The sequence below is a fragment of the Pecten maximus genome, chromosome 5 (genome assembly GCF_902652985.1).
Source record: "Pecten maximus chromosome 5, xPecMax1.1, whole genome shotgun sequence".
Lineage (NCBI taxonomy): Eukaryota > Metazoa > Mollusca > Bivalvia > Pectinida > Pectinidae > Pecten > Pecten maximus.
This window is the reverse complement of record NC_047019.1, coordinates 46,935,604-46,952,416: the sequence shown is the minus strand read 5'-3', so window position 1 is coordinate 46,952,416 and position 16,813 is coordinate 46,935,604. Positions and strand designations below refer to the sequence as shown.

Sequence of the window (16,813 nt, the reverse complement as noted above, 5' to 3'; positions counted from 1 at the left end):
GTGTACTAATTACGGGTATAAAGCTATAGGTTGGTTTTTGGGAAATGGTGAATTTACATTCATTATACCATTTTGAATTACACTGATTTTTTTGTTTTTTTGTTTACTTTAATCTCTTTCTTTACAATTAATTTTTTAAAGCAATGTCTTTATATTTTTGAATATTACAAGATAAGAACTGCATCATTTCTTAATTTGATTTGCATTAATTTTTTTTGAACTTATATCATTCAACATTGTACCTCTACATACCGGACACCTGCATAAACCAGCCAATACGTTTGGTCTCAAGGACTTACGGTTTAGGCAGGTTACAATGTAATAGGAAACAGCTTATTTTTACTTTCTAATTTCAGTAAAGAATGACTTCATTTCAATAGAGTTTGTCTTCTTAAACCTGTTAACCAATTTGTTAATGGTTTTACAACTTATCTTGATATTTCCACCTTAATTACACTGGTATTTAGTTTATACATGTAATTTTGGTCTGATTAAGGCCTCTCAAATGGAGAGCTACAATCCTTTCCTTCAAGTCAGGAGATAATCTTACTGTTCTGTTAATTGGCCTGAGGTTATAACACTGTGACCCTGCTTTCACAGCTTCATCATTTGAAGCCATACAGTGACAGTATTGACACAGGTATTTCTGTGAACTCAGGACAGTACCTGTAGCTGGCTCCTAAAACTCACCTGGCACAGTATCAGGGGTGTCAGGCCAGAGTCAGTCATGCATGGCCAATAATAATAGCAATTAAACAGATACTGTCATTCATTATGGGTAGTACAGAACTACATACTTTTTTTTCAATTCAATTTATTTCTCTTTAACCATACATAACAGTACAGAGAAAACATATTTACACAATACAAAAGTGATATACAGTTGTTCAGCCAGTGTATAAAGTATGCACACGCAGACTGTATCAATTAGTTTATCAAAACATCTGATATTTAACCATATCGTTACGCATGATACCATTTTATATAATTTCAAATCAACAAAACGATCAAGTCAAGATGAACATGATGTGTAACATCATGCTATGGAGGACACATTGCTAAAGATAATACTAATGAGTTTACAGAGTTTTTTCAATGTATTTACGTGGTTTGAGTTCATAAGATCTCTAAATTTTAATATGTTCGGCCTTGTATAATAATATTTATTTAGATATAATTTTCTATGCGCAGCTAATGACTGGCATTCTAGCAGATAATGGAATTCATCTCCTATTTGTTGACTATTACAAAAAATACATATTCTTTCGTGGCGTTCAATATTATTCCACCTTCCAGTTTCAATAATCAGTCTATGATTTGTAGTTCTGAACTTACAAAAAGTATTTCTTTCTTTATCTGTAAGAACGTCTAGATAGCATTCAAAACCAAATTTGTTTTTAAAAATTCTGTAACAACCAGACTTAGAAGAATTAAATACATCATTATCCCACTGCTGTATAAACTGATCATGGAGTGTTTGTTTTACATATGACTTTATCCAAGAAGTATCTAATTCCTGGATATACTGGATATTCCACACATAGCTAATACCACATTCATCTAATAATTGTTGTATATAACGTATATAGGGAACATTATTATTACGGTATTGGTTTAGACATAACAGTTTATAAGTTATTACATTTAGTTTGTTTTCTTTTGAATTAATCAATTGAGACCAATAGGTCAACATTCTCGTCTTAACTGAGATATTCAAAGGATAAGCTCCAAGTTCACCATAAACCATAGACGTTGGTGTACTTCGTTTGACCCCTAATAATAACTTACAAAACTTTAAGTGCGCTCTCTCAATGACTTGTAGATTTGTAAAACCCCAAATCTCACATCCGTATAACAATATAGGTTTTACAATTTTATCATACAGATCATATATACACTGAACAGATAGGTTATATAACCTTCCTTTCTTTAAAACATCATACATAGCAATTGTTGCTTTTTTAACATTGTAATTTTTAGCTTCATTAAAAGAACCTGTGCGTGAAAAAACAGTGCCCAGGTATGAAAAACTTTGGACAATTTCTATGTCTTCAGTATCAAATTTGAATTGTAATCTGTTATTTAGACGACCTTTACTGACTATCATACATTTTGTTTTCTCACTGTTAACTTTCAGTCTCCATATTTTACAATATTCACTAAAAACATTTAGCTGCATTTGCAGGTCTTCTGGGGTGTCAGAAAATAAGATTGTATCGTCAGCATACAACAAAATAAATAGTTTAATATACATATGTAAATCAACTTCAAGTTGGTTTGTCAGGCACTGTAAACCGGTAACATTATTTCTAGTCATAAACTCCTCAAGGTCATTCAAATATAAACTAAATAAAAAAGGAGACAAGTTTTCCCCTTGCCTCAATCCATTATTGCATGCGAAGAATGCAGAATTCTGACCATTAAATGATATGTTAGATTTAATACCTTGATACATATTGTAAATAATTGTATACATTTTGCCATTTATATGATTTAACAACATTTTGTTCCACAGACCATTTCTCCAAACTTTGTCAAAGGCCTTTTCAAAATCAATGAAAATACAGTACAGCTTCTTTTTCATCATATTAGTAAGACTAATTAGGGAATACAGCACAAAAATATTGTCTATAGTTGAATACTTCTTGCGAAATCCAGCTTGGTTTTCACATATTAGATTAACTTCGTCGGAATACTTTAATAGTCTTGCATTTAAAATACTTGTGAATAGTTTGCCGATGCAACTTACAATAGTAATCGGCCTATAATTTTTAGGGTCTGAGGGAGAACCCTTATTTTTATAAATAGGTACAATAGAGCCTCGAAGCCAGCTTTCTGGGATTTTCCCTGTGCTAAAAATAACATCAAATAATATAACATAGAGATCAATCATTTTAGAGGGCGAATATTTAATATATTCATTAATGATGAGATCATCCGAGCAAGCCTTATTGTTTTTCAGTAGCTTAATAGCATGTTCCACCTCCTCTCTGGTTATATTACTATTTAATACATTATTTACAGGACCCATATCAATATCATTATTATCAAACATGTTATCATCTACTCCAACATTTAAGGTTTTAAAGAAATTAAAAAGCGTGTCAATCGATATGTTACCTTTTTTGTTTTTATGTGTACTATTAGAACTTTTAAGTAGTTTCCAGTAATCCCGTGCATTACTACTTTTCATATCTTTCAACTTACGACGGAGGTCTCTTCTGAATTTATTAATACTTTTATCCATTGTATGTTTGTAAGATTTTTCTGATTCTTTATATTTATTGAAGAAATAATCATTTTTGTGACGTCTGTACATACCTTTATGGCGTCGGAATAACTTCCTGGCCGCCTTACATTCACCGTCAAACCAGGGTTTAGAATTTGATTTTGGCTTTTTACATATATTAGTATGGTTATATTTGTATATACCAAAAGTTGACTTAGCAGCACTTACAAGCACATCACTACAGTCTGCCATAAGTGTATTGACATCTAGGTCGTTCGTATTACTGCATTGGTTAATTGTATCAATAATATTCTGAATTTTGTCATCGTTTATATTCTCAATAAAATGTTGGATTTTCTCAGTCTCCCAGTTTTTAATACGTTCAGTATAATCTGTTGTATCATGTGTATTAATGTTATCATTGGTAACTGTATTGGCCATACCACCTATAGTAAGAGTTAGGGGACAATGTGCATCTGACATAAGAGGGCTAAAATCTAAAACATCAAAGTCACGTATGCGTTTTAGGAGCTCAGAGGAACATATGACATAATCGACAACGCTAGAACTTTTACAGGTGTACTTACCTATATCTCTATCACGACCAACTCTACCATTACAGATAAAAATGTCATTATATTTACAAAAATCCAATAGTCGATTCCCAAAATTATTTTTGTGTAAGTCCTGACTTTTTCTGTTCTTAGCAAAACCGGAATTTTCAAATACATTCATGTATGTAACTTCATTTAGGATTTCAGCTGTTAATTGATCTCTATCGTCTATTTCATTGTAATCAATAAAATCTACAGAGCTCGCAGTTCTTGCATTAAAATCTCCTAACAAACACACATTTTTGTAATTAGCTGATAACCTCAAGTATTCAGTTTCAATTTCCAAATATGGATCACCAATACAGTATGTAGAATTCTCGGGTGGGACATAAACCATTCCAAATAAAAAATCATCATCACTTTGTAACTTCGCGCCATCTAACCTAAACCAGCTTACGTATTGACTATCACTTTGTACTTCATAGACATAATCTTCCAAGTCATATTTATATGCTATAACTATACCACCCGACTTCACTTTTTTAAACTTTGTCCTATTTTTCATTACAGTTTTAAAACATGGCAAATCAATGACATCTAAATCATCAGTTTTGGATTCACAGAGACATAAAATATCAAAACTATTTACAAATTCACGAAACTCAGGATATTGAGCTTTTCTCACTAAGCCACAAACATTTAACGACAGTATTTGTATTGTACATGCATTATAGTTACTTTTTCCACCACCACCATATGTATTAATCGGCTCGTTTGAAACCAAACTAGTGTCTATATTTTGCCCTCCGGCGCGTCCCTATTCGTGCTGATTTGAAATCACCCGTCTACGTTTCGAGCGCGGTTGTTGAGTTGTGTGTATGTTATGTCAGAACATTAATTTAACTAGGTAATGCTCGTGAATATGTACAGTTGTAAATGTATATTTTTCTAATGATACATTTAAATATATAACCTATTATATATCAACTAAAAGGATTGTTCATTTTATAATTACTATAAAAAAACACATAATTCATTAAATACTGTAAACTTTCAATATTTTGAATAATCAATAACGTAATATAGATATATTATCTGAACTTCCTTACAGTCATGATATATGTACAGTAATAAATATTCTAATTGAAATAATTTTCAATTCCTTAATAAAATGAAATACAATTTACTTACATCTGAAATAATAAGCAATTAACTTTCATAGAAACCTGATTATAGCATAAATTGTATAACTGTCTTTTATGGATCTTAATAAATATAAATTTAACATGTAGGCATTATTACCATGTATTAACAATAAAAGAAATATTCCTAGTAGACTAAACAAATGTTAATAGTAATATTAACAGAACAAAAGTAATTTGTAAAAATCTATTTATTTATATGTAAATTATATTAAAAGCATCAAAGTATTTAATATATATATATGATATAGTCTGATTATAGAACTGGGGTAGGCATGGTGTCTTATAGGACTCCAGGTAGACTCGGAGTCCACTTGGAGTGCACTCCAAGTTTACCTGGAGTCCAAACGGAGTGCACTCCAAGTCCAAATGGAGTGCACTCGGAGTGCACTTGGGTGTAACCTTTAGTCTACACTCAACTGTATATACTATAGTATATAGGTCTCTGGTCTGTGGTTCTCTGGTGTGGGACAAATTAAAAAGATAAGGATTTATAATCAGAAAAAAATACATGATGTCATATGTGATATAGGCCGTTAGTTAAACGTTATTATCATACTTAGGGACATTATATACGTCACTGTCATAAATTCTAGAAACTTGGGAATTAGTTGAATGGCGCAGCTATGGTAGCGCGAGTTGGGGTTGGTATACCAGTTTTATCCCTGTAGTGCTTCCTCGGAGCCCCGTTCGATTTGCACTCTTCTGATTCTAGAAGATATCTTCCGGTCACTCGATTTGAAGCTCTTCTGCTTCTGGAAGATCTTCTACTCTTCCGTCTCAAAGCTGGAAGATTTGTCTTCCAAGATGGCGGCGACCATGTTTTAAGTGTGCGAGTGATGAGTTTCACTAGAGAAGGATTTATAACACATACATGCACATGTTTGTGTCATCGTGTTTGAGAAAACTTAAAAACTTGCTTATTTTTTGTTTTATTCTCCCGGTTTACTCGATTTACATATAACGGAATACGATCTTCTTAGAAGGCTTCTCTTCTTAGAAGAGTGCAAATCGAACGGGGCTCAGGTCAGAACTAATCTAAAAATAGACACAAATAACACTGTTGATGGGGTTTCCCAGAAACCAGAGTCATTCGGGTAACGTGAACTGTCAGTAAGATTACATTACATGAACTCTGATTTATACTACGGATGTCCCTGCCTCAGCAAGCTTCTGCACCAGGAATAACAGCATACATTACTTGCCTACTCAATCTCATGGTCGTCGTCTGGAGATCTCCAGGTGAGTAAAGATGTGCATGCACAGGGAGTGGGACCTATCAACATGGAGTCTAATTAAGTCCGCCTGATTGATGTCTGACAAAGGTTTCTCGTCGTGTTGAGCCTCTAAACATTGTTGAGTATAGTTTTACAAGATAAAATTAGCCAGAAATTATTTATCAAAACTTTAACTAGACCTGTGATGCATATGTCCGTATTTAAAATGTAGTAAGTTAGTAACATATCAGTGCTAATTGTGATTGGGCATATTGCCAGATACAAGGACATCTGTATACATGTACCTGGTACTGTACGTATAACAGGTTTAAAAATAGTTCTTCCATGTACGGCGACATATCTCTAAAGGTTTTTGAGTGCATTTGTCGCGGTCATTTGGTTCTTTACAAGTGACATTTGTGAATTACATGTTTAGACTAATATAATTAATGATATAGATGATGTTATAACAAGATAAAGTCAAAATTGAAAGTATATGGAAATTGATCGACCCGGTCCAGTTCTGCTACAGTGTTAGGTTGATAGTCTGTGAATGCTGTTTTGAATAAGTCCAGGGTAGGTAACTGAGCTATCCTTTCAGGCAGTTAATTCCATGTTTAATTGGAAATTTGTGTTGTTCGAATCTACTGGATATCTGCTGTAGTTTGTCTGATCCCCTAGATCGTTCTCTGGTCCAAAAATTTAATGTGCACATTTGGAGTTATATATGTATACAGTACTGTTAAAAAACAAACAAAACTTGGCCAAGTCAGGCAGAGACCAACGTACAAAAAAAGTAACATGTAACATTCCTGACAATAGAAATGCCATTCCCTCCCATCCCTGATATCTTTAGTAGTTATCTTCTATCTGTGATTACAAATGCAGTATTTTTTATGTTGTCCCATTCCAGTGAGGGTGTGTTACAATTCCTGTTTGCAGTGTCCATACTGTAAGTATGTACATAACACCAAAGTTTGTCGGTGTTCTAGCAGCTTCATTCCTTCAGGGATTAGAATCTCCAGAATATCTCTCACAAGTTGGAGATTCACGGATGTTGGTGTTGGGTCAAGGTCACTGTAATTTTTAGAAAATCTGAGTTTCTTTATAAATCGATCAGTGGGTTGGAGACAATTGTTCAGTATTGCTTTAGAAATCTCAGTATACATCTGATTAATATAACTTTCATTCTTTTTGTTTCTCAGATTGTTAACATCGTGATAAAGACTACCTCCTACTGTGAGGACCTGTATCCTCGAGGCTTTGGTATGGGTCACAGAACCAGTAAACTACGGCCTAAAGAGCTTGAGGATTTACAAATCAACACGCACTTCTCTGAGAAGGAGCTGCACGACTGGTACAAGAACTTTCGTCGTGACTATCCTAACGGCTTCCTCACACTAGACAACTTCATTAGCATATACTCTAAGTGTTTCCCTGAAGGAGATGCTGAGAGTTTTGCTGTCCATGCCTTCAGGACATTTGATACGAATGGTGATGGTGTTATCAACTTTCGAGAGTTCATGTGTGCATTGAGTGTAAAAAGTCAAGGACGCAGTGACCAGAAGTTGAGGTGGGCATTCCGGATGTATGACGTGGACAGTAATGGCTACATCTCCCGACATGAGATGATGGAAATCATACAGGTAAGTCAATATAGGTCTTCAGTATGAGATGATGGAAATCATACAGGTAAGTCATATAGGTCTTCAGTATGAGATGATGGAAACCATACAGGTGAGTCATATAGGTCTTCAGTATGAGATGATGGACATCATACAGGTAAGTCATATAAGTCTTCAGTATGAGATGATGGAAATCATACAGGTAAGTCATATAAGTCTTCAGTATGAGGTGATGGAAATCATACAGGTAAGTCATATAGGTCTTCAGTATGAGATGATGGAAACCATACAGGTGAGTTATATAGGTCTTCAGTATGAGGTGATGGAAATCATACAGGTAAGTCATACATGTCTTCAGTATGAGGTGATGGAAATCATACAGGTAAGTCATACATGTCTTCAGTATGAGATGATGGAAACCATACAGGTAAGTCATATAGGTCTTCAGTATGAGATGATGGAAATTATACAGGTAAGTAATATAGGTCTTCAGTATGAGATGATGGAAATCATACAGGTAAATATACCTGCACAATAAAGTTATGGAGTGGGGGTATATTGTTTTAAACTAAATCTTGTCTGGGCAACTGCTACAATTTTATCCAAACTTTGAAAAACTTCACTGATAAAGTCAGCTTACATTCCAAATTGAGCACCTATGTATTTTCTTTTTTTATCAATGACATATTTGTAGGTCATCTGACCCAAAGAGTCAGGATGACCTATAGCCATCATGTTTTGTACGACTGTCGTCGTGCACTGTGCTATCCGTAAACTTTTCACATTTCAAACTTTTTCTCAAGTTTCACCAGTGGAATTCAGCTCAAACTTGTCTGAGATGGTTCTGACCTAGTGTCATTTTTTACGTCGGTGCGGAATCCAAGATGGCCACTATGGCAACCATCCTAAAAAACACATTTTAATCTTCTTCTGCAGTTCCACTGGTGCCATTGAACTGAAAATTGGTAAAGATATTAAAGAAGGGGAGCCAACAAAGGGTTATTATTTTTTGTCCTGGTGAAAACTGTGGTAGGGCAGCCATACTGGCCATTTTGTAACATAGTTGTGCAATCATATTTTCCTGAACAACATCTATTTTTAACTTCTCAAGTTTTACTGGTGGGATTCACCTCTAACTTACCTGAAATGATCCTGAGATGGTTCTTACCAAGTGTTGTTATTTTTCGGGTCGGTCTGAAATCCAAAATGGCCGTCATGACAGCCATCTTGAAAAGTACATTTAATTTTTTTTCTCCAGTTCCACTGGTGCCATTGAGCTGAAAATTGGTAGGGATGTTAAGGAAGGGAAGCCAACATGGTGTTGTTATTTTTCAGCCTGGTAAAAGCTTTGACATGGCAGCGATGTTTAAGATGATTGTGCAATCATGGTTATCCTAAACAATACCTATTGCTAACTTCTGCTCAAGTTTTACCCAACTGGCATCAACTTTCCTTCAAACAGTTTCTTGAGAACCAAGTGTAAGACAGAAGGGCCTGATATTGGTCCAGTAGCATGCTAGCTAGGCTAAATGGTTTAATTGAATGAATGTCCTTGACCTGTATTGTGCATCTCTGTTACTATCGGTAAAAGTCCTGAAAATTTTCCCTTTTCAGGCTATCTTTAAGATGGTGGGAAATGGTGATGAGTCAGCAGCAGAAGAGCGGACAGACAAGATCTTCAGTATGATGGACAAAAATGCTGATGGACAGCTGTCACAGGAAGAATTCATAGAGGGAGCTAGGAGTGACCCCACTATAGTACAGATGATAGCATGATCGAGTAACCATGGTTATACGTATACACTACCAGTACAAATCTGATTGGGTATCCATGGGTCATGTGATCCATTATTTACCCTTGTGTGTACATGTTACAGTGCTATTTGGTAAAGTATATTAATATTATATTTTGAATAAACTGTATGAGTAATTTATCAACATGAACTATGCAAATATATCATAAGTAAACTGTGATTCAATACATGAGGTCAGGTTGTGAAATCATTGACTGTGAATCTTTAACAGATTGAAGCAGTCTACCCAGAATACAAAATGGTCGTCAGTCTTTGACTTACTCCAGTATTCAAAATGGTTGTCAGTCTTTGACTTACTCCAGTATACAAAATGGTCGTCAGTCTTTGACTTACTCCAGTATACAAAATGGTCGTCAGTCTTTGACTTACTCCAGTATTCAAAATGGTTGTCAGTCTTTGACTTACTCCAGTATACAAAATGGTCGTCAGTCTTTGACTTACTCCAGTATACAAAATGGTTGTCAGTCTTTGACTCGCTCCAGTATACAAAATGGTTGTCAGTCTTTGACTTACTCCAGTATACAAAATGGTCGTCAGTCTTTGACTTACTCCAGTATACAAAATGGTTGTCAGTCTTTGACTTACTCCAGTATACAAAATGGTTGTCAGTCTTTGACTTACTCCAGTATACAAAATGGTTGTCAGTCTTTGACTCCCTACAGTATACAAAATGGTCGTCAGTCTTTGACTCACTCCAGTATACAAAATGGTTGTCAGTCTTTGACTTACTCCAGTATACAAAATGGTTGTCAGTCTTTGACTCCCTACAGTATACAAAATGGTTGTCAGTCTTTGACTTACTCCAGTATACAAAATGGTCGTCAGTCTTTGACTCACTCCAGTATACAAAATGGTTGTCAGTCTTTGACTCGCTCCAGTATACAAAATGGTTGTCAGTCTTTGACTTACTCCAGTATACAAAATGGTCGTCAGTCTTTGACTTACTCCAGTATACAAAATGGTCGTCAGTCTTTGACTCGCTCCAGTATACAAAATGGTCGTCAGTCTTTGACTCGCTCCAGTATACAAAATGGTCGTCAGTCTTTGACTCGCTCCAGTATACAAAATGGTCGTCAGTCTTTGACTCGCTCCAGTATACAAAATGGTCGTCAGTCTTTGACTCACTCCAGTATACAAAATGGTCGTCAGTCTTTGACTTACTCCAGTATACAAAATGGTCGTCAGTCTTTGACTCGCTCCAGTATACAAAATGGTCGTCAGTCTTTGACTCGCTCCAGTATACAAAATGGTTGTCAGTCTTTGACTCGCTCCAGTATACAAAATGGTCGTCAGTCTTTTATACAAAATGTTATATTCATTCTAATTTACATTGTTGAAAAGTTTACTGACATTAGCAGCTAGACTAGTAAACATGATGATTTTCATTTAATATTGTTGTGTAGCTCAAAATCAATGTCCATGTTAATCTGTGATCAAGATATTTACATATTTGTTTAATATATTTGTATGTACATGCATAAGTATACCAGGTATTTTTTGTATTTTAGGACTTTTGTCATTATATAGCAGGTATTTTTGTAGGACATTTGTCATCAAGTTTACACATTTAACTCTGTTGTGTACAGATCATGTCTATACTGTTAGTTTTTAACATTTTTACCCAAACTTATTGGGGCCAGTTTCTATATTACAGAGTCATTGAGTCTTGTACAAATTTACATCTGTTCTACCCCTTGGGTGGTATTAATGTAGTTTGAAGGAAAATTAAGTCACTATGACCTACATTTTGAATGTCTCATAACATTAACCCTAGGTTAGATGGTGTGATTATATCTGTTCCTCAAACACTATATATATAGCGGTTACACAATGAGTGGTTATTTTTTCACTCGAGTTTGTCATTTTTCAAATGTAACTTTTGAAAAATAACTAACAAGAGTGAAAGAAATAACATATACAACAACAAGTTTGTGTGACCTGTTTCTACCACAATAGAAAAGCTATTCTGAGGATGAATTGACCTGTTTTGTGTCAACGTGTGCATGTTCTTTTCACAAGATCAGGTGTGGTGTAAGGATATGACCTAATTTGAAATGCCGCTAATTAATATGCCAAACTTACAAATTCGGAAATGTGTGGAACTATTATAATTCATTACAAATCATGACAAAATGATAGGTAGGTTTATATATTTTCAAGAATATAACAAAATAACTGCGAACTACATCCTGTGCGTTATCATTTCCAGGACATCCTGAAGCGGCCTTCAATTGTTAGCCAATCTAATTGCATTGCACCACATGATTAAAAAATAGTCCCGGTCAATGGTCTAGAGTTCCACGTGTGGTATAAACTGAATGTTATTCAACAGTTGTAATAACACCCAACTGTTGTGATAGAAATGCATTTGTAGCGGGACTGGACTGGGTCAATCATCGGTGACCAGGTAGCTCAATTGATAGAGTATCCGGCTAGTGTTCGGAGGTCCCGGGTTCGAACCCCAGTCTGGCCGCTACATTTTCTCCTCTCCTGTTACAAAATTGGCGCCCAACTAAAATACCCACGGTGGTGGTATAAGGGTATTGTGTGTCTTCGAGGACGAAGACTTGGCGAGGACGAAGACTTGGAAAAAAGGAGGGAAGTGTGTAGCGGCCCGGGACTGGACTGGGTCGATCATCGGTGACCAGGTAGCTCAATTGGTAGAGCATCCGGCTAGTGTTCGCAGGTCCCGGGTTCAAACCCCTATCTGGCTGCTACATTTTCTCCTCTCCTGTTACACATTTATCAAACTTGATTTTTTAGATTCTTCCTCAGAGTACGTATTTAAACTTATAAATACTTTGTGCATCAACTAAATATTGAAATATGACATGTTGCCAAAGAAGAATTGTGCAAGTTATTTAGCCAAAGTAGGGTTGTTAGTTAGATAGAGAAAAATTGATATTACTGATATGGTTAAGGCTTTTATATTTACTGTGCCTCATATATATGTTGTATTTTTGGAGGGAAAATTCTGTTATAATAAATTAATAAGAAAACACAATCAATGATTTTGTTGTTATCATTAGCAACCATTCTACCTTCTATGTTAATTAGGGCCCTGTAGCACTTATGCTCTATAATAAAGTGTCCATCCATCCGTAACCAGTTACATGCCTTATAACCTTGTTCATGGAAACCTGACATACCTTACCTGTACTCATCGTACACTGATATACCTGTGTTAATGTTTACCTGACATACCTTACATGTGTTAATGTTCACCTGACATACCTTACCTGTGTTAATGTTTACCTGACATACCTTACATGTGTTAATGTTTACCTGACATACCTTACCTGTGTTGATTGTAACCTGACATACCTTACCTGTGTGAACGGTAACCTGACACACCTGACCTATGTTGCTGGTAACCTGACATACCTTACCTGTGTTAATGGTAACCTTGCATACCTTATCTTTGTTAATTGTAACCTGACATACCTTACCTGTGTTCATGGTACCCTGACATACCTTACCTGTATTCATGATAACCTGACATACCTTACCTGTGCTAATGGTAACCTAACATACTTTACCTGTTAATTGTAACCTGATATAACTTACCGGAGTTAATGGTAACCTGACCTACCTTACCTGTGTTAATTGTAACCTGACATACCTTACCTGTGTTAATGGTAAGCTGACATACCTTACCTGTGTTAATTATAACCTGACATACCTTACCTGTGTTAATTGTAACCTGGCATACCTTATCTTTGTTAATGGTAACCTGACACACCTTATCTTTGTTAATTATAACCTGACATACCTTACCTGTGTTAATTATAACCTGACATACCTTACCTGTGTGAACGGTAACCTGACACACCTGACCTATGTTGCTGGTAACCTGACATACCTTACCTGTGTTAATGGTAACCTTGCATACCTTATCTTTGTTAATTGTAACCTGACATACCTTACCTGTGTTCATGGTACCCTGACATACCTTACCTGTATTCATGATAACCTGACATACCTTACCTGTGCTAATGGTAACCTAACATACTTTACCTGTTAATTGTAACCTGATATAACTTACCGGAGTTAATTGTAACCTGACTTATCTTACCTAGGTTCATGTTAACCTGACAAACCTTACCTGTGTTACTGAAAACCTGACCTACCTTACCTGTGTTAATTGTAACCTGACATACATTACCTGTGTTAATGGTAAGCTGACATACCTTACCTGTGTTAATTATAACCTGACATACCTTACCTGTGTTAATTGTAACCTGGCATACCTTATCTTTGTTAATGGTAACCTGACACACCTTATCTTTGTTAATTATAACCTGACATACCTTACCTGTGTTAATTATAACCTGACATACCTTACCTGTGCTGATGGTAACCTTGCATACCTTACCTGTGTGAATGGTAACCTGACACACCTTACCTGTGTTCATGGTAACCTGACATACCTTACCTGTGTTCATGGTACCCTGACATACCTTACCTGTACTCATGATAACCTGACATACCTTACCTGTGCTAATGGTAACCTAGCATACTTTACCTGTTAATTGTAACCTGATATAACTTACCTGAGTTAATTGTAACCTGACATACCTTACCTAGGTTCATGTTAACCTGACACACCTTACCTGTGTTACTGAAAACCTGACATACCTTACCTGTGTTAATTGTAACCTGACATACCTTACCTGTGTTAATTGTAACCTGACATAACTTACCTGAGTTAATTGTAACCTGACATACCTTACCTATGTTGGTGATAACCTGAAAAGAAAGCCTTTTAAGCCCCATCAGGTACCAGAGAGTATACAGGACATCGGGAGTGTTCGGGAACTGAAGGAACAACAACAGTGTGATCCGACACTGGAGAAGTTCCGGAAGTTGGCGTCAAAGTCGGAATCCTATCTACGAGATGACGGAGGAAGATCGCTTATCTTTTACCATAAGGACCTTACATGTATGTACCATGAGTTCCAGAGTCCGAAAGTTGCCAATGGGAATGTCTTAAGACAGCTGATAGTGCCAGAGAAGTACCGACATGCCTTCACAAAACTAACTCACTGAATCCATCATGTCAGGACATTTGGTTGCAAAGCGAACATCGAATCGAGTTCTTTTGGCCAGGAATCCAAGGGGATGTGACTCGATTTTGCCGTTCCTGCGATGCTTGTCAGCGCAGTTTTCCAAAGGAGAGAGTATCCAAGGCACCATTGGGAAGCATGCCGTTAATAGACACTCCATTCAAAAGGACAGCTGTTGATCTGATGGGACCGCTTGAACCAGCAACTGATCGAGGGAATAGGTTTATTTCGACCATTATCGACTATGCAACGAGGTACCCAGAGGCTGTGGCGCTGAAGGGTATTGAGACTGAGAGGATTGCCGAAGCTTTGGTGGAGATATTCAGTTGTATCAGAGTTCCTGGGGAAATGCTAACAGACCAAGGAGCACAATTAACGTCCAAACTGATGAAGGCAGTAAGCCGACTTTTGTAGATACGCCAACTTACAACGACACCGTACAATCCAAAATGCAACGGCCTGGTAGAACGTTTTAATGGCACCCTGAAACAGATGTTGAGGAAGATGAGCACAGAGGGACCCAAGGATTGGGATCGGTATCTTAACTTCCTACTTTTTGCTTATCGGGAAGTACCGCAGGAGAATCTGGGATTCTCACCTTTCGAGATGCTGTATGGGAGAACGGTGCGGGGTCCCATGATGACTCTGAAGAGGCTATTGACAAAGGAGATACCCGACGAAGACGACATATCAATATGTTATTGACTTGACACATGTCAGATTGCTATGGAAAATCTGAAGGTAGCGAAGGTGATGCAGAGGAGGCTTTTCAACAGAAGAGCTAAATCCAGAGAATTGCATCCCGGTGACAAGAATCTGGTTCTTCTACCAAAAGAGGCGAACAAACTCCTCATGCAATGGAGAGGAATTTTGAAGACATAGAGAAAGTTGGACAATTCAGTTACAGGATCAATCAGGATGGAAAGGTAAAGACGCTACACATCAACCTCCTGAAGAAGTACATGGAGTCAGCATGCAACATCACAGAGGAGATTGGTGGAGTGTTGGCCTGTGTTATGAACATAATGGTGTCAGTAGAAGATGTTAAAGATGACGATGGATGTCATCGAACCGTCTACATCACCGTATTCAGCACCTGTCGTGTTGATCAAGAAGAAGGACAGCACAAACCGTTTCTACATTGATTTCAGCCGACTGAATCAGGTGATCATATTTGATGCGGAGCCTATGCCAAACACAGGGGACATCTTTGCAAGAGTTGCTGGTGCCAAGTTTTTCTCAAAGTTAAATTTGAGCACGGGTTATTGACAAGTGCCCCTGTCTTCAGAAGCAAAGCAAATGACAGCATTCTCAACCCCTTAATGGACTTTTTCAATTCAAGGTCATGTCGTTTGGACTGATGAACGCACCAGCAACGTTCAGTCGCTTGATGAGAAAGCTCTTATAAGGTATGGAACACGTCGATAATTTCAACGATGATATTCTTATACAAACCAGCACGTGGGAGGAGCAACCTTGAGACAGATCACCAACCCCTAACCTATTTACATCGATCCAAGACAGTCAATGTAAGACTGACGCGTTGGGCACTTCTGCTACAACCCTACCGAATCAAGATACGAGCGATCAAAGGAAAAGACAACGTTGGAGCAGATTTTCTCAGCAGGATCTAGGAACATACATGCTTCGTGGTTTCGACTGAAAGTGTACCACTTTCTTAGGAAAAGGGGGGATAATGTCACGGTCGCCTATATGTTTACTAATGTCGTTTGTATTATATCGGTTACTTGAGAGTGTGTGTAAGCGCACCCAGGTACAGTATATATGGGACGGTCAGGTTCAAAGTCAAATGGCTGATTAGAGAAGAGAAGCGTAGAGAACATTTCCAAAGGGGAAGTGGTTGCTGTCCACTGTGTATATCCTCGCAAGTAGAGGACCATTATTGTGATCTGTTTGCCGGATGCTGCGGATGCTCTTTTTTTTTTTTTACTGTGCTGTTTCATCGTGAAACAAGGAATGATTTATGGACTAACGTGGTATATGTGAACTGGTCGTGAAACCAATCGTCACAAGTGTTTGGGAAAGTGAACGACACCCCTGTCGTGTGGAGAGACTGTAGATATATTGATATATGAATAGATGTAG

The 16,813-nt window shown here is 36.8% G+C and overlaps 1 protein-coding gene across 2 annotated transcripts; it reads left to right on the top strand.

The window, feature by feature from the left end:
- Nucleotides 1-6,037: 6,037 nt before the first annotated feature.
- On the top strand, nt 6,038-11,518 carry LOC117328197 (neurocalcin homolog). Of its 2 annotated transcripts, none has more exons than XM_033885625.1 (3): nt 6,038-6,227; nt 7,408-7,848; nt 9,442-11,518. In XM_033885625.1, exons 2-3 carry the CDS (start codon nt 7,471-7,473, stop codon nt 9,601-9,603), a joined length of 540 nt encoding a protein of 179 aa, XP_033741516.1. In that variant the 5' UTR covers nt 6,038-6,227; nt 7,408-7,470; the 3' UTR covers nt 9,604-11,518. The 2 variants fall into 2 exon arrangements, with proteins under 2 accessions (XP_033741516.1, XP_033741518.1); XM_033885627.1 differs by lacking the exon at nt 6,038-6,227 and adding an exon at nt 6,259-6,340.
- The last annotated feature ends 5,295 nt before the right edge of the window (nt 11,519-16,813 follow it).